Source organism: Astatotilapia calliptera, unplaced genomic scaffold (genome assembly GCF_900246225.1).
Source record: "Astatotilapia calliptera unplaced genomic scaffold, fAstCal1.2 U_scaffold_20, whole genome shotgun sequence".
Lineage (NCBI taxonomy): Eukaryota > Metazoa > Chordata > Actinopteri > Cichliformes > Cichlidae > Astatotilapia > Astatotilapia calliptera.
Genome location: NW_020535730.1, coordinates 9428 through 34199, shown reverse-complemented (window position 1 = coordinate 34199; position 24772 = coordinate 9428). Strand labels below are relative to the sequence as shown.

Here is a 24772-nt window from a genome sequence, read left to right as displayed (position 1 = left end):
AACGTAATACACATGAGGACTGGAGGAGACAAGCTGAACACAATGACAACAGAAACAGACTTTCAGAACAAAACAGGAAATCTATAACACGAGCCTTCAAAGTAAAGCAGGAAACACAGACTGATTTGCAACACAACACGGAGACATGAACAGAGCACCAAGGACAGACACAGGTAGGGCTGAATATACATCAACTTCAGGTTCAACCCCAAACTAATACAAATCAGAATAAACACAAAACCCTGGGTCAACGACCCAGGACCATGACAGCTTCTCCTTTTTCTTACACAAACAATATTGACATTACCTATATGCTGAGCATTCCAGTCTTTCGTGTTTACTGTTGCACCACAAGACCTGTAAATTTCACATAGCCATCTAGTCAAACTAGCTTCACTGTCACACTGTCAGGGGAACAACTGACGCCTGACTCAAAACAAAAAAAAAGCTGTTGGCTACAATGAAAACTGGTTATGCTGGAAACTACCTTTATCTACCTAAATGTTTTGAGAGAGAAATATCTGCTTATTTGTACTGCTATTCTTGGTGCATGCACATACTACATACTGCTACACAAGGACCAAAATCCACAAATTATCTAAAAATACAAGAAAAGGTAAATGACATATTATTCAGACTTTGGTTTTGTTGTTTGGGTTTTTTCTGTCGGTAAAGCATGGAGCTGTGTGGATGTATCAGAACAGTTGGTTGAGCTTTTTTTCTGCTGTTTTTAACCTTGCTCAGTGGTTCCGCCTCCTTATCGTACCTCATCGTAACACTATATTGTCCTCTGTGACACCAGTTACCTGAAAAGAAGAACACCGCACCTTTCATAGTGTGCAAACTTTTCAACAATTATATTCAAGTTGTTCAAGTTTTTCAAGAACGGCTTTTCGTCACTCGCTCATCACTTTTTCTTATTGTGGCTCCATAAACAGCAGGGAGAAGAGGTAGGAAATGAGCTATTTTCTATACTTTTGTCATACTACAAGAATAAAAACCCAATATCTTTGAAATTACATAAATAAGTTATGTAATTTAAAATTTTCCGATACTTTCTGATTCTGGCGCTGTAGGTTTTCATTAGTTTTGTTTAAGCAATGTATTTAAGAAGGTAATAAATGTGACAAGTATTTTTGACTTTATCTTCAATTTTTCAAATCTTGAGAGGAAAAATATAGGAAATCTGTGTGTAGAGACTGAACCTTTAGAAAGACATTTTTGTACTCCTTTTAAGGGTTCTTTTTTGTACTTTATACTAAGGGTACAACTTTGCCCTTTAAAGTACAGGTTTGACGTGTAAAAGGTACAAATTACAAGGGTACAAATCAGTACCCACAGTTTAGGGTACAGAACGGTACCTTAGAGGGTACCACCCCAGTGACAAGACATTGTACCCCTATAGGTACATTTCTGTACTTTAATTTCTGAGTGTGCATGCTGAGTATTCCAGTCTTTCGTGTTTACTGTTGCACCACAAGACCTGTAAATTTCACATAGCCATCTAGTCAAACTAGCTTTACTGTCACACTGTCAGGGGAACAACTGACGCCTGACTCAAAAAAAAGCTGTTGGCTACAATGAAAACCGGTTAGTTTGTCTTTGAAGTAAATAGTCCTTTACCACAAAAAGGGAAAGAAGCCCATACTTTTATATTTATATATTTTATTAGGTACACCTGCTGGACAGCTATTTAACCCATGTGTTCAGGCTTTTAGGCAGGTAAACATGGTCAAAACAAGCTTCAGAAAATGCTGATTGACCAACTCTACACATAAAACGTTGTATCACTGAGGCAAGCAAGAGATAGTGGCTCTCCCTTGAGGTTTCACCTTAAAACTAAATTTCTGGATCGTTATGTCATATGAATAATCTTACTCCAGGTAACTGTACTCTGTCTTTAAATATGCAGCCAATGAAAGTCTTCTTTTTTTTTTACCTTAATATCATGGTGTGTTTTAAATGTTTTGGGTCAAGGCACACGTTTTTTTTCTGAGCACAGAAAAAAGTAAAACTGTAAATAGTTTTTGTTGTGTGTAAATTATTTTGATCATTATTGTTTCCCTCATCTGTGGAGACTTGGAGTATTTTATATATTTCTTAGAGTATTTTTAAAAAGATGTCAGAGGGTTAAAGCCTGTGGGTCTCCATATGTTTTCTTATGAGTGCATACAGAAACGTATTAACAAGAACAAAAAAAGGTACACCTCTTTAGCAAATACTTGTTTTTTCAGTCACTGAAGATATAGGATTACATTGTAATCTCCTATTTAAAACTGCCTTACAGGTGTGTGTGTGTGTGTGTGTGTGTATGTGTGTGTGTGTGTGTGTGTGTGTGCGTGTGTGTGTGCACGCGTGAGTCCTCTAACCACATATAAGAGGTTGAAAAACCAACCAGTTTCCCTCGTAAAAAGCATAATAAAATTAAGAACTCTTAAACAGGTCTGGGTTGAGCGTCGTGTAAAACTTGGTAAGACTGGCACATACCTAACTTGCAGTGAGACTACCTGTGCCAAGGTGACTCATGCAAAATAAATGATACATTGATGACACTGCTGAGAATACTCATACTCACAAATGCTTTAAACAAGTTTTTAAGCTCTACTGTTCTATTGTTTAACAGTTTATCTGTTTTTAAGCAATGTTTGTAGCAATATTAAGATGTGAAAGCAGTATTATGTTTACATAACAGTTAAATAATAATAAAAAAACATTAATGTTACTAAAATCAATGGTAAATTAAGTATTCTGATCTCAACATTTTTCCAAAATAATCATTTTGATCCTACTTGTGCAGACCTAGTTTGCAATGATAAAAACAACATTATTTTAGTTCAAATTATTGCAGTTATTTATTTTCAAACAGACAAAGCAAAAATGAATTGCGCCTTAAAATTGCAGTCTGTCTGAACACAGGCAGATGGCGCTAATTCTGACATACTGCCTGGACTAATGGACTAATCTCTTCCAATCCCATGAGCCCCTTGGCAGCCAAAAGGACTTATAGTATTGAAAGATACAGGCAATAAACTGTCAAAATGTGTGTTTTTTTTCATGTGTAATATATCTGTTTATATTGGTAAACCGATTGTAGATAATAGACTTTACAAAAGGCTTACATATAAAATAAAGAAATAACTTGTGTCGCAAGTATCTTTATGATTCCATGATCCATCCATCCATCCATCCATCTTCATCCGCTTTGTCCGGGGCCGGGTCGCGGGGGCAGCAGCCTAAGCAAAGAGGCCCAGACCTCCCTCTCCCCAGCCACCTCCTCCAGCTTGTCCGGGGGAATACCAAGGCGTTCCCAGGCCAGCCGAGAGATGTAATCTCTCCAGCGTGTCCTGGGTCTGCCCCGGGGCCTCCTCCCGGTGGGACATGCCTGGAACACCTCACCCAGGAGGCGCTCAGGGGGCATCCTTGTCAGATGCCCAAACCACCTCAGCTGGCTCCTTTCGATGTGGAGCAGCAGCTGCTCTACTCTGAGCCCCTCCCGGATGGCCGAACTTCTCACCCTATCTCTAAGGGAGAGGCCAGCCACCCTTCGGAGGAAGCTCATTTCTGCCGCTTGTATCCGCGATCTCGTTCTTTCGGTCACTACCCACAGCTCGTGGCCATAGGTGAGGGTAGGGACGTAGATCGACCGGTAAATTGAGAGCTTCGCTTTTACACTCAGCTCCCTCTTCAAGGTTCAAGGTTCAAGGTTCTTTATTTGTCACATGCATAGTTATACAAGTATAACACACAGTGAAATGTAGCCTGACACGCTCCTCGACATGTGCAAAAATTGGGGGGGGGGGTGTAGAGGAAGAACATTTTTTATATGTATATATATATATATATATATATATATATATTAGGGGTGCAACGATACACAAAATTCACGGTTCGGTTCGGTTCGATACTTTGGTGTCACGGTTCGATGTTTTTTCGATACAAAAAAAATGTTCATGCCTTTTTAATTTGTCATTTATTAAAATTATAAATATATATTTTAACTCAAAAGTACAGTTTTTAAATTTAACCCTAACCCTTGTGCGCGTTTTTTATTTTGACAGCTAATGCGCACCTGCGGACCACTTATGTGCAGCCCTGGTTATTTAGCTCGTCATATTGCAGCCACAGAAATTATTTTGTCCATGAAACCATAAAGCTGCACTTTCTTTTTGCCTTATAGTCTCATTTGTCATAACTTCTCCGTTTTGTGGTAAGCTTTTCTTTGGCTGTCACTTCTTCACCCTGACCTCTCTTATTTGGCTCAGCAGAACTAAAATATATATCCTGCTGCTTTTACACACCGACTCACATAAGCTCAGCGATTCTCTGCGTGATCAACCTCTCACATGTTTAAGCTTGCTGCGGAGATTTCACTTGTCATGTTTGCATAGTAAGCTAACGATTAATAAGACGATGTCAGAGGAATTGGTGCACAAATTATCATCACTCACAGATCAGTGCTGTCGCTCTCTATACACAGTTGCACGATTATAAAGTGAAAGCAAAAAAACAAGCGCAAATTCAAACGCGATTTCAATATGTCACATATTGACAGTGGCTCACCGATGCCAATGACATAATTACCCAGCTACATTTCTGAAAGAATGCAAAAGCATTGACATATATTTTTCCTTCCTACAATAGCCCGACGGGCAGGGTAGCCCGTCTGAAAAAAATCGCTAGCCCCAGGATGTCGGGCTAGCGATATTGCGAGCCCTGTATCTGATTGAGGAATCACTCATCTTTGGAAAAGAGAGTTTATTACAGAGAAATGTCTCTTTCCAAAATAAAAGCTATACTATCCGCTTCTTCTGGGCTATATTCTCAGCAGCATAAGGAGAATCATGTGCTAACAGCTGTCTAAATGACTCGGCTAAAGTTAGTAGCATGCTTGTTGTTTTTGTCTTTGCACTAGGATGATGTCGGCGTAAATGTGCAGTCATATTCGTTGTGTTCCCACTAGTGCTTTCAGGTTAATCTCGTTGAAATGACCTTAACGCCACAACACGGCAAATCTCCGTTAACGAGCTACCGCCGATCGCCCCGTGCGTGGGGCTAGACGGCCAACACGTTAACGAGCTAACTGCGCTAACACACTAGTTCCCACCCATGTAATTGAGCATTGCATGGCACATCCAACATACTGTTTTACTTTAGTCCATGACTCGCTTACCTTCAGGGTCATACGTCACATGAAAACCAAAATAATTCCAAACGCCAGATCTGAATGAGAGTGGGGGAGGTCCATGTTGGAAGGAGAGCTTAACTTCTGTCTTGCTAGCTTGCCCTGCACTCTTCCTTCTGACGATGCTGTCTGTGTTGAGCGCTCAGTGGATCTGCGCTCGACAGTGCAGCCTAGGCGGAGTAGTCGAACGCAGATTCACTGAGCGCTCAACACAGACAGCATCGTCAGAAGGAAAGTTGATAAAATAAATTACAAATGTTGTATTGTTCGATACATATGCGTACCGAACCGAAAGCACTGTATCGAACGGTTCAATATCGATACGAATATCGTTGCACCCCTAATATATATAGTATATACACTGGGTGAATGTGCAGTAGTAGCAGCAAGCAGGTGAATTCTGTACATTAATATGAATAGACATCTGACTATTTTACAGGATAGACAATATAAACATATTTAAAATTAAAGGAATTGAAATGTACATTGTGCCTTGGTTTAGAGTGTCTGGAAGAGAGTCCTGTCTCAGTCAATTATAGATGATGTGAGAGGGCGGGTGTGTGTGTTTAGGGCACGGATGGCTTGGGGATAGAAGCTCCTCTTGAGTCTCTCTGTCCTTGCCCGGAAGATGCGGAACCTTCTACCAGATTGCAGAAGTTGGAACAGTTTGTTGCCTGGATGGGACGGGTCCTTCAGTATCTGCGCTGCTCTAGTCCGGCATCTCCTGGTGTAGGTGTCCTGAAGCAGGGGGAGAGCAATCACGATGGACCGGTGCAGCGTCCGCATTACTGCAGCTGCAGCCCCAATCCGTCTGTCGATCTCCGGCTCCCTTCTCCTGTCACTCGCGAACAAGACCCCGAGATACTTGAACTCCTCCACTTGGGGCAGGAACTCATCCCCGACCCGGAGTGGGCACTCCACCCTTTTCCGGCTGAGAACCATGGCCTCAGATTTGGAGGTGCTGATCCTCATTCCCGCTGCTTCACACTCGGCTGCGAACCGTTCCAGTGCGAGCTGGAGGCCCTCACCCGATGAAACCAACAGAACCACATCATCTGCAAAAATCAGAGATGAGATTCTGAGGCCACCAAAGCGAAAGCCCTCCGCCACTTGGCTGCGCCTAGAAATTCTGTCCATAAAAAGTATGAACAGAACCGGAGACAAAGGGCAGCCCTGGCGGAGCCCATCACCCACCGGGAACGAGTCCGACTTATTGCCGGCAATGCGAACCAAGCTCTTGCAACGGTTGTATAGGGATCGAATGGCCCGTAGCAATGGGCCAGACACCCCATACTCCCGCAACACCTCCCACAGGACACCCCGAGGGACACGGTCGAATGCCTTCTCCAAGTCCACAAAACACATGTTGCTGAGATTTATTGATAAAAACAGTACAAAAAAACCCCAACCATTTGTACACATATTTACAAATATTAATAAAAAGTGAGTGAATACATTTCAATATTTTCAGCAATCACTCACAATCCTGGCACTGCCATAGTATCTGTAGTCTGCATTTACCACAACGTTCCAGCCGAACAGACAATATCATGTCTGATTCCATGATATTGTGTCTAAATTTTATTCAATTGGGTCTTTTCTGCCCACTATCGTTATGCTACTGCTATATTATTCTTCAATTTCTGCTGGCCCCTTGGTCTGCTCACTCTTCAAAAACACATTTCTAATGTAAATGAGACTGTTCACCCGAATAAATAAAAGACATCTAAATGTTGACAAGTCATTTACAACAGCTTAAACATTACTGGCAAGTACTGGAAATTACTTTTTGGCAATAACACACAGAGCTTCAACTGAGAGACATGAAAGGCAGGATGAACTTTTTACAGAGGCAAAGGAAATAATTGTAAAAAAAAATGTAAAAATGTAAAAAAAAAAAGAAAGTATTTGTTCATTTTATACATGTTCAATCATATCTAAGATGTGAGTCAAGACATAACATGTTTTATATGACTGATTTGCAAAATGTAACTATTTAGATGGTAAAGATTTTGCCTTTTGTTAATTAATCTACTATAATGTGTGTTTGTGTGTATCAACAGATGTCTGTCTGTACAAGCTCAAAGCCTTTTGTGATTGCTGTTGTCGGCGTGCTGATCATTATGTTTGCATTCTATTTCGGGAACTTGTGTAATGGGACAAGTGCGCTAGCCTACAACAAACAAAGGTAAAGTATTCCTGTATCCTGGTGTGTGTGTGTGTGTGTGTGTGTGTGTGTGTGTGTGTGTGTGTGTGTGTGTGTGTGTGTGTGTGTGTGTGTGGACATAAAAATATGATATGTATGGTACACATTTTTCTTTTCATGGCAAATAGACTGAAGCAACTGAGTGAGAAGGATAAACTGATGTAGCTAAAACAGTGCTGTGCTGAAAATGACCAGTGCACAAGATTTGTAAAACCCTGATAGTCTGCACATCAATTATGTATTGATTATTTGATAGTGGGGGCAGCACGGTGGCACAGTGATTAGTGCTGTTTCAATCACAGCAAGAGGGTCCTGAGTTCAATTCCACCATCAGGCCGGGGTCTTTCTGTGTGGAGTTTGCTTGTTCTCCCCGTGTTTGCGTTGGTTCTCCCCGAGTGAATGCCTATGGTTTCCTCCCACAGTCCAAAGACATGCAGTTTGTGGGGATAGGTTAACTGAACAATCTAAATTGTCCATAGTTGTGAATGCGGGAGTGAATGTAAGTGCAAACAGTTGTCTGTGCCTCTGTGTTAGCCCTGTGACAGACCAGCGACCTGTCCAGGGTGTACCCCGCCTCTTGCCCTATGACAGCTGGGATAGGTTCCAGTGCCCCCTGCCACCCTGAAAAGGATAAGCGGAAGCAAATGGATGGATGTATTTTTTGATACTGTCTTTGTCACGATCATTGTAGAGAGAACTGCATATATGTTTAGAAATGTTCTGGGAGATTCGTGAATGATCTCTAATTCATTTTATTCAACATTTGTACACTTACTGTTTCCGGTCAATAATGACCAATCACTAGAAATGAATGGTGGAGACAACAATTAGTGTAAATAACTGAGTTCAGATGGTCGTAAACACACACACACACACACACACACACACACACACACACACAATGGGTTCCCTAGCAACTACTCTGGAAATGTTTGCCCAATAGAGCCTCACTTCCAAGAGAACGACTCCTCTGTTGGCAGTATCATTGTATCATTGAACATTTCTCGTAGATTTGGTGTACAATGCTTTTTTGAGGCCTTGCTCACAGGTCACTGGGTGTCAGCACCATGACAAGGTGATATATAACCTAAGTGAGGCTCTTTACTACTTATTTGATCACTACACTGGTGAGGAGGAGAGAGGCCAGGAAACTGATGGTGGAGATGCATTAGAGGAGAAATTGTCTGCATCTGAAGGTGGCACGGAATATAATCCATGCAATCTAGACCAAGAAATGACTGATGAGAAGGAATCCAATGATGAAAAGGATGGCCATGCTGAGGCTGCCATAAGGATCACATTACATAATGTAACAGTTGCTATTGTAATGCAGTGTATCACCACATGGCGGCTCACGACTGGTGACTGGTGTCACCCCCTTTTTGTTCTTCTTCGCACCCCTCCTGTAATGGATGCTCCCGTGTGTACGCGGACTAGTGTGCTCTTTAGTAATGTGTGGTAGAGGTAGCACTTTTATTTTTGATATTGTAAATAAATGAGTACTTTTTGGAAAGTCAGAAGCTGTTGCTCATTCGCTATCCACCTGCACACCTCCATGGCTGGCTTCATCTCCACCGCACGTTACAATAAGGATATACTTTCTTTTATACTTGACTGTAGTAGTTCATTTAAATGTTGATGTTGAATTGTGACTCTTCAGGACTTCCATATTACAGGCACTCTTCAGGTTCTCTAAGTTATAAGTCATCTTTGCCCACACAACACCGTTTACCTGGTCCATGCACTTGTCCTGATGGCTCTACAATCCTCAAAGACCACATCCCACAAGACCAGTATGAGGATTTAATGCAGCGACGAGCTAAAGAGTTCCAGCAATACAAAGCCAGGTAGAAGATGGATGTATGGGTGGGAGCTTTCCGGGAACTGTTAGACTCACAGTTCAGTAATAAAATAATTTAAAGTGTGTGTGTATGTGTGTTACTGAGTACTCAAAATTCTTTTGTGTAATTTTTCCCAATTCCATCTCCTCAACAGGACTAATTCAATCCTATCCAAGCTACTTTTTGCTTTGCCTAATTCTCCTCTGCAGTATCCTATCCAGGGCGTTATAGTACGACCCTTGACTGCAACTGCAATACCAGGTAATTCAAGCTCAATATATGCTTCAGTCACCAGTGTTTTAGTTTTTATGTTCCTATAAAAATATAAATGCAAATAGAATAGGAAGGCAACAAGGCCATGGTTCACAGTTGTTTATGAAGATACTGTTAACATGAAAGTGATCATAGTACTTTTTATAAAAGTATGCTGTCAGTAGTCAGATCGAATTGGTCCCAATCATGTCATTGGGACACAAAAACAGCACAAAAAGCTTAATATTTTCAAAAATACAAAGTAACGACACCAAAAGATATAGCAGGTAAGAACAGAAATGGCAGAATTTTTAAAATTTGAATGGTGAAAATAGCCTGAGAACTGTGGGAGTAGTCAAAGGACAAAGAACGGAGCAACTAGAATAATAAGAAGATTAAAAATATAGGGAAACAGGAACACAATAGGTTGAATGCCTATGGCATTCACCCACTGAGAAAAACCTGAGTGAAAGATAGCTGAGGTGTCCTCAAGAACTCACCTGGCAACACTTGTGTAATTTCAAAATATGATGTGAATATGTGTATTTCAGTAGAAGGACTAAGTGACACTGAAGGTAATTTTTGAATTTCAGGTTTAGGTCTGCATGCGGAAGAAGGAAACAGCTATAAGGTTGGTCTGATATCACAGATTAGAAACAGGCAGATCTCACCCAGATCTGCCTGACTGAATGGTAGAGGTTGGCTGATTTATGAAAGATGGCTGCTGAATGTTTCTAAAGTTCAAAGATATGTGTGTTTAATTTGTATACTGTATACTAACTATCAAAAAAAGTATTATTGCATTCATGTGTGGCAAACGAGGCTTGATATACAATCTACATAGTCAGTACTGGCTTTCATAACACATTGTTATTCAGTTTCAGTCAGTTTATTTTAGTAGACCCTATATTTCACCAGGTAACACTGTATTGGCTAGTGATATATGTAAATCTGTGCAAGTTATTCATGTACAGTAATTTAAAACTGACATGAAAATTTGCATTATTAACCAACCAACCAAGTATAATAAAGTTTAAGTTATTGTGTGTTACATACCTAGTAGAGTCAACAGATTCCCTGAATGTGAATTCAATAAGGAGAGATAATTAGATTTGATTTATTGATGAAAAGAATATAGGTCGGTGTTTTGCGGTTAGACTACGATGGCCTTTCTCAGCAGAAAGGAACCCCAGCTGTGAAAGGGATTAGAGCAGGAACCCCAAAATAACAAACATCTTACAGTTCTCCTGGCTGGGGAAAAGAATATGCACGTTAGGAGTAATGCATGTCGCTGGCATGGCATAGCAAGCATAAGTACAGAGAAGGGTGAGAAACTAGGAAAGCTCTGGTAGGAACCCGACCAGGGTTAAAGGAGAGCCTTTTAGCCAGAGGAACAGACCGCCCATCAGAATGGGTGCTGGCACTGGCGCCGGCCCTCCAATGGCCACGACAGACCAGTACAGTGTCTACCTCACTGCAGCCACAGCACCAATCACTCTGTCGATCTCCTGCTCCCTTCTCCCCTAATTCGTGAACAAGACCTCAAGATATTTCAATTTCTCCACTTGGGGCAGGAACTCTTCCCTGACCCAGAGTGGGCACTCCACCCTTTTTTCAGCTGACCGAACCACATAACCATGGCATAGTTGTCAACTATGTATTCATAGTTGTCCTGCTGGTTTGTCAAAACCAGAAGCAATCACCAGATTTGTGATACGAGATGTATGACATGAGCAACAGAGTTGTTATAGCTGTTAGTTCTCGAGACCAGACAAGAATAAATAATAAAGAAGCGTTGCATACTTGCATCTCCCACTAGTTTGCACTTTAACAAGACAGATGACACACCTTTGGGCTGTGTAATGTATCTGATATGCACTGAATCTTAAATAAAACTATATGAATGATGAAAAATATGTATTTGCGTCAGGTTCTCTAAAAGGTGGGACTAATGTCTGATGCCTTCTCACTTTAAAGCTTTCTTCTGGTTTAAAAAGACAGCTTAAGGGGTGGTGCAGTTTTGTGGAGATGGTAGTAATGTTGGTATTGCTAAAATTACTCAGAGCACTTTTTAGTTTATTCATGTGTTTCTATTCTAGGTTCTCTTAACTGTGTCTAATGGTGTCCTAACAACAGAAACTCCAACTGCAGAGGCCACTGTTCAAGGTGAGTTTCCAAGTCAAAGGTAAATTTATATATACACTGGTACCAAATTAATATTGTTTTTTTTTAAACCATATTATTAGCTTGCTTTTTTCTCTTTGTTTCAATGTTTTTTGTTCCTATGTCCCCGATAGAAGGATCAACATTGTACAGAAAATGCTAATATTTATATAATTATTTTGGATGAAACATAGGTAAACTATATGCAAGGGGTGAACGTGATATTGATACACTGATCGAGACATTGATACACTCATCCATGCCAATACAGCATCTACAGCAATTACATTGGGATATCATTCAAACTGGAGAAGTTTATTTGAATGGTAACAAAGAGAGGGAAGGTAGGGGATTGCACTTGTTGATCTGTGGGACCAACCCCTGAATACAGGAAGTTTGATCATATGAGTATTACCTCAGTGCAGAGCTTGGATGGATGTTGGATACCTCTTGTTCAGTGTTCTTGAAATATGACTGGGTTTAGTTTAGTGGCCTGGACTGTAAGACTCAAGGTTCTGAGTTCAATTTCTCTAGCCACACCTGATAGCCAGGGCTTTGCCCATGGGGGCTAGCTGGCCTCAGCCTCAAAGAAGCTACAGTGAAATGCAAAAGTTTGGGCAACCTTGTTAATAGTCATTATTTTCCTGTATAAATCATTGGTTGCTACAATAAAGGTCATGTCAGTTAAATGACATTCAGTTAAATATATCATATAGGAGACACACACAGTGATAAGTGAAATGAAGTTTATTGGATTTACAGAAAGTATATATATATATATATATATATATATATATATATATATATATATATATATATATATATATACTTTCTGTAAATCCAATAAACTTCATTTCACTTATCACTGTGTGTGTCTCCTATATGATATATTTAACTGAATGTCATATATATATATATATATATATATATATATATATATATATATATATATATATATATATATATATATATATATATATATATATACAGTGGGGCAAAAAAGTATTTAGTCAGCCACCGATTGTGCAAGTTCCCCCACTTAAAATGATGACAGAGGTCAGTAATTTGCACCAGAGGTACACTTGAACTGTGAGAGACAGAATGTGAAAAAAAAATCCATGAATCCACATGGTAGGATTTGTAAAGAATTTATTCGTAAATTAGGGTGGAAAATAAGTATTTGGTCACCTCAAACAAGGAAAATCTCTGGCTCTCACAGACCTGTAACGTCTTCTGTAAGAAGCTTTTCTGTCCCCCACTCGTTACCTGTATGAATGGCACCTGTTTGAACTCATCATCTGTATAAAAGACACCTGTCCACAGCCTCAAACAGTCAGACTCCAAACTCCGCCATGGCCAAGACCAAAGAGCTTTCGAAGGACACCAGGAAAAGTATTGTAGACCTGCACCAGACTGGGAAGAGTGAATCTACAATAGGCAAGCAGCTTGGTGTGAAAAAATCAACTGTGGGAGCAATCATCAGAAAATGGAAGACATACAAGACCACTGATAATCTCCCTCGATCTGGGGCTCCACGCAAGATCTCATCCCGTGGGGTCAAAATGATCATGAGAACGGTGAGCAAAGATCCCAGAACCACACGGGGGGACCTGGTGAATGACCTGCAGAGAGCTGGGACCAAAGTAACAAAGGTCACCATCAGTAACACACTACAACGGCAGGGAATCAAATCCCGCAGTGCCAGACGTGTTCCGCTGCTGAAGCCAGTGCATGTCCAGGCCCGTCTGAAGTTTGCCAGAGAGCACATGGATGATACAGCAGAGGATTGGGAGAATGTCATGTGGTCAGATGAAACCAAAGTAGAACTTTTTGGTATAAACTCAACTCGTCGTGTTTGGAGGAAGAAGAATACTGAGTTGCATCCCAAGAACACCATACCTACTGTGAAGCATGGGGGTGGAAACATCATGCTATGGGGCTGTTTTTCTGCCAAGGGGACAGGACGACTGATCCGTGTTAAGGACAGAATGAATGGGGCCATGTATCGTGAGATTTTGAGCCAAAACCTCCTTCCATCAGTGAGAACTTTGAAGATGAAACGAGGCTGGGTCTTCCAACATGACAATGATCCAAAACACACCGCCCGGGCAACAAAGGAGTGGCTCCGTAAGAAGCATTTGAAAGTCCTGGAGTGGCCTAGCCAGTCTCCAGACCTCAACCCCATAGAAAATCTGTGGCGGGAGTTGAAAGTCCGTGTTGCTCGGCGACAGCCCCAAAACATCACTGCTCTCGAGAAGATCTGCATGGAGGAATGGGCCAAAATACCAGCTACTGTGTGTGCAAACCTGGTAAAGACCTATAGTACACGTTTGACCTCTGTTATTGCCAACAAAGGTTATGTTACAAAGTATTGAGTTGTATTTTTGTTATTGACCAAATACTTATTTTCCACCCTGATTTACGAATAAATTCTTTACAAATCCTACCATGTGGATTCATGGATTTTATTTTTTCACATTCTGTCTCTCACAGTTGAAGTGTACCTCTGGTGCAAATTACTGACCTCTGTCATCATTTTAGGTGGGGGAACTTGCACAATCGGTGGCTGACTAAATACTTTTTTGCCCCACTGTATATATATATATATATATATATATATATATATATATATATATATATATCATATCTCCTATATGATATATTTAACTGACATTTTTTATTGTAACAACCAACAATTTATACAGGAAAATGATGATGACTATTAACAAGGTTGCCCAAACTTTTGCATCCTATTGTACATGGGTCCATCCACTTATAATAATGGATTGCATTTATATAGCACTCACTCTCTCACATTCACACACTGGTACAGAAAAACCACAGTTGTAACCTGGGGGCAGACTAACAGAAGCCATCGGCCCCTCTGGCCAACATTGGTAAGCGGCAGGTTAAAGTGTCTTGCCCAAGTACACAACGACCAGGACAGAGAGAGCTGGGGTATTGAACCAGCAACTTTCCAGTTACAGAGGAGCTTCCCAACCACCTGAACCACGGTGGCCCACTACCTATGGGGGGAGTATACTTGAATCCTCCACCCTCCACCAGGTTTTCTTTCCAGACTTTGAGATCCAGTGGATCAGAAGTTGCTTCTCTATGCCTTTGGGTTGGGGAAAAGGTCCTGACTATCATTTGTCTGTGTCAGGGCTGGACTGGGACAAAAAAATTGCCCCGGGCATTTTGACTAGAGATCGGCCCACCAGGTATTATAGGAAAAGCTATAAAGCATTTGAATGAAAACAAACGCTGTACATGCCCCTTCTGATTTTTCCGAGAGAGAATCCCGAATTTCAGTGCCCCCTCCTAAAAATCTCCCGGGGCAACCATCAATGTTCCCTCTAAGCTGCCCGTGTGCGCAATTGCGCACTGCTGGCACGGTCTCTGCGCACAAAAAATCTGCGTTTTTATCCTGAAATTAAATTAAAATTAAAACTTTTACAATTCTGTTTTGCAGTGTTAGTCAGTAAGTGACTGGCTGCTCCCGGGATTAAAACGATGCCACCTTATCCCATACTCCAGTCAATCACGTGATTTACATTCGTATATATGCAGCTAATCAACGTCGTTGACAGGCTATGACAGCGTCCTTATGTGCTGACACCGGTGTTTTCGCTGGAAAAGCGGTGTGGCTGATGTGGAGTGAAACCGTTTTAATGACAATGTGTACAACCATTGGAGATGTGAGCAGGACAGACGGAACAACTGACAGAAAAAGTGTGGACTTTATACCAGTTTTTAAATTGTGTTGATAGGCCACGTAAAACCAAGGTTATGATAAAAAAATATATGCAATGTTTGGTTTTCTTCCTGAATACTATCGTTGTTTACATAGCTGGACTGGCCATTGGGCATACCGGGCATTTGCCTGATGGGCCGATGGTGATTTTTCGTCTTTATGGGCCGATGATTTTTTTTTTTTATAACGGTATAAACAATGAGAGGTGGTGGATTGGCCAGCTGGATGCTGGCTGATGTGTAAAAGTAACTCAGTTGTTTGGTGGTGGCTATGGCGGAGCTTCCACAGAGGCCAGCAGGTGAATGAGGGAAAGGGGAAGCAGGAGGAGGAGAGACCCAAGGCGGCCGCCCCGGTCCGAGTGTCAGGTGAACTGAACTTCAGGTAAGAAGTTATGACCTGCAGTCTATCTGGGTCAGATATAAACCGAGTTTAGGTGGAGTTTATTTTCATTGTGCTGACTTTTTACTGTCAATTACAGTAACACATACTGCGTACTAGCTAGCATGACGAAATTTCTATACAGCTGGGTGGGTGCTATGTTAATGAACTTTATTTCATTCATAAGGCTAGTTAGTACAGTTGCCAATCGTCCCGTAATCAGAGAAATATTACGCGTTTCGTATTGAGCTGAAAAGGAACACAGTTTGTCCCGTACTTCAGCTAGAATGGAAAAAGACACGAAGCTGCAGTTTTTCCTGTGTCTTTGCTGCACAGCTGCCTCTTCTTCTCTCATTCTCACATCCTACTTCAATCATGAAACTGATCAATAATCAGCTGATTCTCTCATGTTTGTTTATCGCCCACTTTGTGCCAGAAAGAGGAAACCAGCGGATGTCGCGTTAAACAACAACAGCACATTTAAGCTTGATCAGCTGTTGTTAGAATTTATTTAATATTAATTTCTAGTATCAGCTGATGTTTGCTGGAGCCACAGCTGTAAAAGCTGCTGGTCATGATATCAGTTTGGATATGTGGTGAGAGGGAAACATGAAGAGCTGAACAGGTGATGGAGAAACAGGTTTACCTTTTAGGTCACATGAATGAGTTGAAGGGAAGTTATGAACTGTTTCTGACAAATAACACCAGGATCCTTTTTTTACGTAGCTGACAGCTGGTAACTGTGCAGGGGCGGATCTACCAAAGTTTTTCTATACATTTCTTTCTTATTCTCATTTAAAATGTCTAGCTTTTATTAAATAATTATCTGAATCTTACATTATCTGATGTAAAATGTATAGAAATCTTAAATATACAAGAAGACAGTGTACATCATTGTCACAACAGCATCTGCTTTCATCCAAAGGCTTTATGGCTTTTCCTGTAATACCTGGTGGGCCGGTCTCTAGTCAAAATGCCCGGGCCAATTTTTTGTCCCAGTCCGGCCCTGGTTGTTTATATTTACTGCGGGAAGAAACGGTACAAACGGCGCTTTATAAGGAAAACGCTCAAAAGCACTCTCCACCTTTGCAAAAACAAAACCAAAAAAACCCCCACCCTTTCCTATTGGTCGAAAAATGAACCATGTCAAATCAAAAAATTATATGGCATTTAGTTGTTAAGAAATGGGAGGAAGTTTTAGGAGTGACGGCGGTGTTTTGAGATGTGAGTGATTTGAGACGTTTAGCGCAAATCTTGTTTAGTTAGTGTGTAGTGTAGTCAATAGTTTTGTTGTGTGTGTCAGAACAATGAGGCGACTGCTGAATTTTACAGGTGTTACAGGAGTGCTACATCTCCTGTTGTCAGGCCTGCAGGTATCAGGCTGTTGTTCTCCTTTATCTCATAGTGGACAGAAATTATTTTTTGGAGTGGCACAAATAATTTGTGTGGCATCAGATTTGATGCAGAACAGCTGATTGTTCTGTAAATATTTTGAAATGTTTGTTTAAAAAATGTCTTGGCTGCATTTTTAGGTAAACAGGTGCAAAAAACTTTGCTGTTTGCAAAACTCAGTAACTTTTTTGAAGAAGTAACTATGTAATTAATTGCTCAACATTGGTCATTGTATACTGTATTTTGCAGACAGAGAGTTACAGGACTCTCTCCCAGACCACAGACTTATAGTCATAATACAAATCAGAGCTTTATAAAAAAATAATAAAAAAAAGTTGTGTTTTCGAAATTGGAGTTCAAATTATTTTTACTTCCAATAGTGTTAACATACTACACAGCTCATGAACAAGATTTTTTTTATTAATTTTTATTGTAAGTGGGCTAAAGCAGTTAATTAAAAGTAGTCTAACATAAATGTAAATGCTGTAATTTGATTATTTTAATAAACCATGTAACTTCGACGGATTTGATGCTGGCGTGACCACAGTGCACAAGTCTGCTGTTGGTCACAGTGGTCCAAGGGATCGCTCAGGGAGTTTGTGTGTTCGCTAAGACACATGAAAAATTAGAGGGAACATTGGCGACCATTCTCTCGAATTTCTCCCGATTTTCCACCTGGACAACAAAATTGAAAAACCATATCCCAGATTGGTCCAGCCAATTCCAGTTTCCAACAATGGCTACTATTACCGCAGCTACCTAGTTTTAATATTACTCTTATTACTCTTTCTAGGTCGCAAAATAAACTTTTAACATATTTTCAGGTGACAATGTAGCTGTGTAAACTTCAAATATCTGAGCCGACAAGAACAGCAAACTCCCGGCAAATGATTTTCAAACCCCCACGGTCTTTTGCTACTCAGGTTAAACATGATATTTAAGTCACTTAACTTAAAAATGTTATTGTTTGGCCTGTGTCAGTGTTTTATTTGTTTGTGAGTAAATCGGTTTGGCAGAGATTAAAGTTGTTAGATTAGATTGGATAAAACTTTATTGATCCCTCGGGAGGGTTCCTCCTGGGTTTTCACACAGCTGAATAATCGTCAAACAGAAAACTGATTAAACAGAAGTGTTACATGGTCGAAAATTTACGCCAGCATCCGGTTATATTTAGACAGCAAGGAGCAGACGGTGACGTAATTCTGAAGGCTAGACTGTCCAATTTCACAGTGGCTCATTTCGAGGTCTACCTGGCAGTCGGAGGACCCGGCCCACTTAGATCGCGAAGGCCGGGTCCTCAGGTGGACACAGCCTCTGAATTTGGACTCCCCTGTTGTTTCTGGCCGATAAATAAACATTGTAAAATTCAAGTTTTTTGTATATGTATATATATATATATATATATATATATATATATATATATATATATATATATATATATATTAGAGGTGCAATGATACACAAAATTCACGGTTCAGTTCGGTTCGATACTTTCGTGTCACGGTTCGATATTTTTTCGATACAAAAAAAAATGTTCATGACTTTTTAATTTGTCATTTATTAAAATTATAAATATATATTTTAACTCAAAAGTACAGTTTTTAAATTTAATGTTGCTGAAACAACAAATTAATAAAAAAAAAAAAAAATCTATCTGATTGAGAAATCACTCATCTTTTGTAAAGAGAGTTTATTACAGAGAAATGTCTCTTTCCAAAATAAAAGCTATACTATACGCTTCTCCTGGGCTATATTCTCAGCAGCATATTAAACATATCAGGTCCCCATAAGGAGAATCATGTGCTAACGGCTGTCTAAATGACTCGGGTAAAGTTTGTAGCATGCGTGCTTGTTGTTTTTGTCTGCTTCCACTTGTCTTTGCACTAGGATGCTGTCGGCGTAAATGTGCAGTCATATTCGTTGTGTTCCCAGTAGTGCTGTCAGCGTTAATCTAATTGAAATGATGTTAAAGCCACAACACGGCAAATCTCCGTTAACGAGCTACCGCGGATCGCCCCGTGCGTGGGGCTGGACGGCCAACGCGTTAACGAGCTAACTGCGCTAACACACTAGTTCCAACCAATGTAATTGAGCATTGCGTGGCACATCCAACATACTGTTTTACTTTAGTCCATGCCGCGCTTACCTTCAGGGTCATACGTCACATGAAGACCAAAATAGTTCCAAACGCCACCTCTGAATTAGGGTGGGGGAGGTTCAATTTGCCAAGTTGCAACGACAGGCTATCTTTCCCTGCGCTCAGTGAATCTGTGATCGACTACTCCGCCTAGGCCGCACTGTCAAGCGCAGATCCACTGAGCGCTCAACACAGACAGCATCGTCAGAAGGAAAGTTGATAAAATAAATTAAAAATTTTGTATTGTTCGATAAATATGCGTACCGAACCGAAAGCACTGTATCGAACGGTTCAACATTGATACGAGCATCGTTGCACCCCTAATATATATATACATATATATATATATATATATATATATATATATTCAGATAATTATTTATTAAAAGCGAGACGTTTTAAATGAAGATAAGAAAGACAACTATTTCTTTGTGCTCCCCTTTCCCTGTTAATGCCCTAACTGGCTCCCTGGCAAAACTTTGCTAGACCCGCCCCTGCACAGTTACCAGCTGTCAGCTATGTAATAAAAGGATCCTGGTGTTATTTGTCTCTCAGAAACAGGTCATAACTTCCCTTCAACTCATTAATGTCACCTAAAAGGTAAACCTGTTTCTCCATCACCTGCTCAGCTCTGATGATTCAGTAAGGACATCTCCTGGTTTCATCTTCATGTTTCCCTCTCACCAGATAACCAAACCGATATCATGACCAGCAGCTTTTACAAACATCAGCTGATACTAGAAAGTAATATTAAATACATTCTAACAACAGCTGATCAAACGTGCTGCTGTTGTTTAACGCGACAGCCGCTGGTTTCCTCTTTCTGGCGCAAAGTGGGCGATAAACAAACAAGAGAGAAAAGCCGATCAGCTGATCATTGATCAGTTTCATGATTGAAGTAGGAACAGGAGAGGGAGGGGAGAGAATGAGAGAAGAAGAGGCAGCTGTGCAGCGTAAAGATGCACAATAAATCCAGCTTTGTGTCTTTTTCCATTGTAGCTGAAGTTCGGGACATACTGTGTTCCTTTTCAGCTCAATACGAAACGTGTAATATTTTCTCTGAATACGGGACGATTGGCAACTCTACTAACTAACCTTGTGAATAAAATAAAGTTCACTATCAGTAACATCATAGCACCCACCCAGCTGTATAGAAACTCCATCATGCTAGCTAGAACGCAGTATAAGTTATTGTAACTGACGGTAAAAAGTCAGCACAACGAAAATAAACTCCACCTAAACTTGGTTTATATTTGACCCAGATAGACTGCAGGTCATAACTTCTTACCTGCAGTTTAGTTCACCTGACACTCGGACCGGGGCAGCCGCCTCGGGTCTCTCCTTCTCCCTCCCTTTCCCTCATTCACTTGCTGGCCTCTGTGAAAGCTCCGCCGTAGAAACCACTACCAAACAACTGAGTTATTTTTACACATCGGCCAGTATCTGGCCAATCCACCAGCTATCGTTGTTTATACTGTTACAAAAACAAACAAACAAACAAAAATAAAAATGAAAAATCACCATCGGCCCACTGGGCAAATGCCCAGTATGCCCAAAGGCCAGTCCAGCTATGTTGGACTGCCCATATGAGTGCTCAGCCTTCTTGGGTTAATTGGGTGGAGTGCTGGGAATTGCGCCACCTGGTGATCAGTTGTGGCAGAAAATTCTGGACAGACGTGGTGAGGGTATGCTGGGGGCAGGGGCCATGAAGAGGGAGAGAGAGTATGCATTGTATGCAAACGGCTACCAAACAGCCATCATAATTCGTCATACAACGAGAACAGGACAAAACAACAATTGACAATGACTAATTAATATTAACATCTGTAACATAATGTATTGTTTGGAGTTTAGTCTGTTACTGTTACTATTTTTACCATTTCTTCTTGGAGCAACTGTAACACACATAATTTCCTTAGGGATTAGTAAAGTATTCTGATGCTGATTGTTTCAGGATGACCTGCCATTATCCAACGACATATCTGCTTACCTGTATCTTTTGCTCGTTTGTCCGCCTTGCCTTTTCTATTTTTTTTTCCTAAACTGAGCAACTGATGGCTTTGAACTTTTCTTGTCCATCTTCCTGGTTTTAATTTTGCACTCCAGTATGAACACAACTTGAGGATCGCCACAACTTAACCTAATAGACCTACATCTTAGTTCACAAATTCACTTTGTCTAAGGTGTATTTCTGGGATTTCACACAACCCAGGATTCAGATCGTGAGTACATAATGGACTTGGATTTACAACATTATGAATGAAATGTGCTCTATTTGGAAGCAGCCGCCCCCCTCCCCTTTCGACGGGTTGTGTGTGAGACTTTAAATCATCAAACTGTAAATTATAAATTTTAAATTGTTATTGATCCCTTTACCCCGTGTCCTAAAGTGTATATTTATTTTCTTACTCTTCTTATATTTATTGTTTGTTTACTTGCACTGTTGTAACTGGAGCCTCGTCTCTCTATATACTGGACTGTATGTAGCGGAGATGACAATAAAGTTTACTTTGACTTCAGGGCTCTCGCGTTCACTTTTCGCATATAGAATTTCGAAAAAACATAGTTCCAAATTATAAGTCTGCAGCCCCGCCCTCTCCTCCCTGTGTCGCAAGCAGCAGGTGCACCTCGCAAACGGAGGGCGCCCTTACTCTCAGCAAATGTGCGATAGAAAACCGATCAGTCCCTGTGTCATCTCCAGTATGCGCTGGCTGACGTCGGGGCAGCATGAGTACGAGCAATTTTATTTTTTTGCCGATGCCCGTGATGCCACCCCCCACCATGATGCCGCCCCGGGCAACCGCCCGTGTCACCCATATCAAAAACCGCTACTGCGTCTACCATTGTTTACAGCGATGTCGGCCACAGTTTTTTTCTTTTACTTACTTCCGAAAAGAAAACGTCATTCATGCTATTCAATAGGCTACTGAACAAATTTAAACTTTTTAAAAATATGCAAAATTGCAAAATGCTTAGCTGTGTCACTAATAAAACCTCTGTAACTTTGCTCTGCTTCACTTCAGCAGAATCAGGTAATATTCAAATGTTAATGACTTTCTTACGTTTTTGATCTATTGCAGAATATTTATAAGGTTATCTGCTATAAGATCCCAGGCCAGGAAAATCGCCTTCATCTTTTTCTGTGTTTTTGACACAAAGGCATCTGCTGTGATGCTTACACCTTTGATTAAGTCTTGCAAGTGTCAGCTTTCTTTTTATACATATAAAAATATGGAAATGTACTGATAGTTGATCAGAATTATAATATTTCTGACTGAGGCAAAATTTCACTGATTACAATCGAATCGAATCAAATTGTGGATCGAAACTATTCAGGACCTTGTGAATCGGAATCTAATCAATTCTAGATATCAGTGACGATACCCAGCCCTAAACATGACTCAAGTGCGGGACCCAGGCAAAACAAAGCAGAATAATCAGTTAAAAACTTAATTCAATCTGGAGATATTTACAAATAATTTAAACTGTGGCAAGTGACTAATTCGACTTGAACAAACACAAAACACGAGTGATCTTTTGCATGGGCAAGAGTCTTGACTAAACACAAAGATCAGATTAACTTGAGTGAGTCCTGTCAGTAGCACATTAAGCTAGCCAATATTACTTTTTTTTAGATAACATCTGTGTAAAATAAAAATTGTAATCTCAAAAGACTGATAAAAGTTAGAAGACAAAGACATATACATGTATTCTTTTACTTACAAGGTATCTTGACACCTTTTAAAAAATCCTACCCTGCAAAACTTTTTTTTTTTTTACACCTTTTAAGTTATAATGGTTTTCCCTTTAACTTGCCTCCATAGCTCCATACAATTTCAGACATTGTGTCTCCTCAATCAGCGTAGCATTGGTGGTTTTACATGAATCTTATTTAGTAAAGTTCAGGACTTCATATTCTCATTGTCAATTATCAGTAACTAATGTATTTTGGCTGGACAGCACGGAAGCATGGTAGTTAACACTGTTGCATCACAGCAAGAAGGTCCTAAATTCATCTCCACCATCTACTGTATTTTTGTGCGGAGTTTGCATGTTCTCTCTGTGTTTTCACTGGTTCTCTTGTATACTCTGGCTTCCTCCCAGAAGCCAAACACATGCAGTTAATGAGGTTAGGTTAACTGGTGATTCTAAACTGCCTGTGAATGTGAGTGCCAATAGTTGTCTATATGTATGTGTTAGGCCTACGACGGAGTGGCGACCCACCCTGTTCTCCCAATAAGGATAAGCACAAGAGAATGGATGGGTGAATAATTTAATTAGGAAAACCACTTTCCTAATTAGTCAGAATAAATTACTCTGAATTAAAGACTACTCCTGTTATATTATAAGTCCTTTCAGAGAAATTACCAGCAGTATTATATTACTGTGAATAATATATAATTTGTCACATCTATTGGCACTTAGCCATAAGCAATTAAACTTCATTTTAAAGCTAATGTAAAGTTGTTTGGTTTGAATTCACAGGTTCTGGAGAGACAAAACTGACTATTGAGTCTAGCACCTTGTCGGTCCTCAATGACCTGCTGGCCAAAGTGTCCTATACCAGCACCATCTACCATATAAACACTGGAGACCTTGGTATGTGTCAAAAATGTGAAGAGCTATAACCCACATTTTTAAATGACAATTGAATTTGCAAAATGTCGTGTGCATTTTACATTAGCATTAATGTATGAGTCCTGTGTGTTATATTTAAAATAACTGAAATAATGAGTCCTGAATTGCTTCTTTGTTATTTTTCTTCAAACAAAAGTCCCGCTTGTTCTGAACCTAAACAAATGTTATTTTTGTGTTCAGTCACTTTCCAGTTTGAAAACTATGAAGCCGTGTTTCCCATTACCATCCAGCAGCCTCATGTACCAGTCCTGTATGACATGGGAACAGGTAGAAGTGTACTCTTCATCAGGGGTCAAAAGCCAAGTCCATATTCATTTAAATGCTTCTTTATTATTTGCATCTTGTTTATCATTGCATACAATTAAGAACATTAGTTATGTTGAGGCAGAATTATTGTCTCCTTCCATCATTGTCATTTTCTCATTAACCTACACTTGTGGAACCCCCCCCCCCCAAAACAAACAAACAAACAAACAAACAAACAAACAAACACTATACTCTCAAAACTCTTCTTCATTCCTAGTTGTTTCCAGCTGAAAAACTTTGCTTAGTTAAGAACTAGTAACTGATTAGTTAGAAATATCATCCTAAAGATGTAGGAAATCCACAAGAATATAATAATTATGTCAGAATGTTTGAAACGGACTCACGCGCAGACCAGGTATCCTTGGCAAAGAGAAAGTGCGTTTATTTACAGTGAGACACCAGGTGAGGATATATATACAGTGCGGCGGGGGAAAGGGTCTGGGGCTCCAGGGTCCAGGGAGAAACAGGGATTAATCCAATACACGCTCTCAGTGGGTTCCAAACATACACACGCTCGCTCGGG

At 40.3% G+C, this 24772-nt stretch overlaps 1 protein-coding gene across 1 annotated transcript; it reads left to right on the top strand.

The window, feature by feature from the left end:
* Nucleotides 1-561: 561 nt before the first annotated feature.
* On the top strand, nucleotides 562-24308 carry LOC113017798 (beta-1,4 N-acetylgalactosaminyltransferase 2-like). The gene is made up of 8 exons (XM_026160903.1): nucleotides 562-616; nucleotides 7246-7370; nucleotides 9065-9235; nucleotides 9384-9490; nucleotides 10075-10112; nucleotides 11581-11647; nucleotides 23791-23904; nucleotides 24124-24308. The coding sequence occupies exons 2-8, from the start codon at nucleotides 7246-7248 to the stop codon at nucleotides 24306-24308; spliced, it is 807 nt and encodes a 268-aa protein (XP_026016688.1). The 5' UTR covers nucleotides 562-616.
* The last annotated feature ends 464 nt before the right edge of the window (nucleotides 24309-24772 follow it).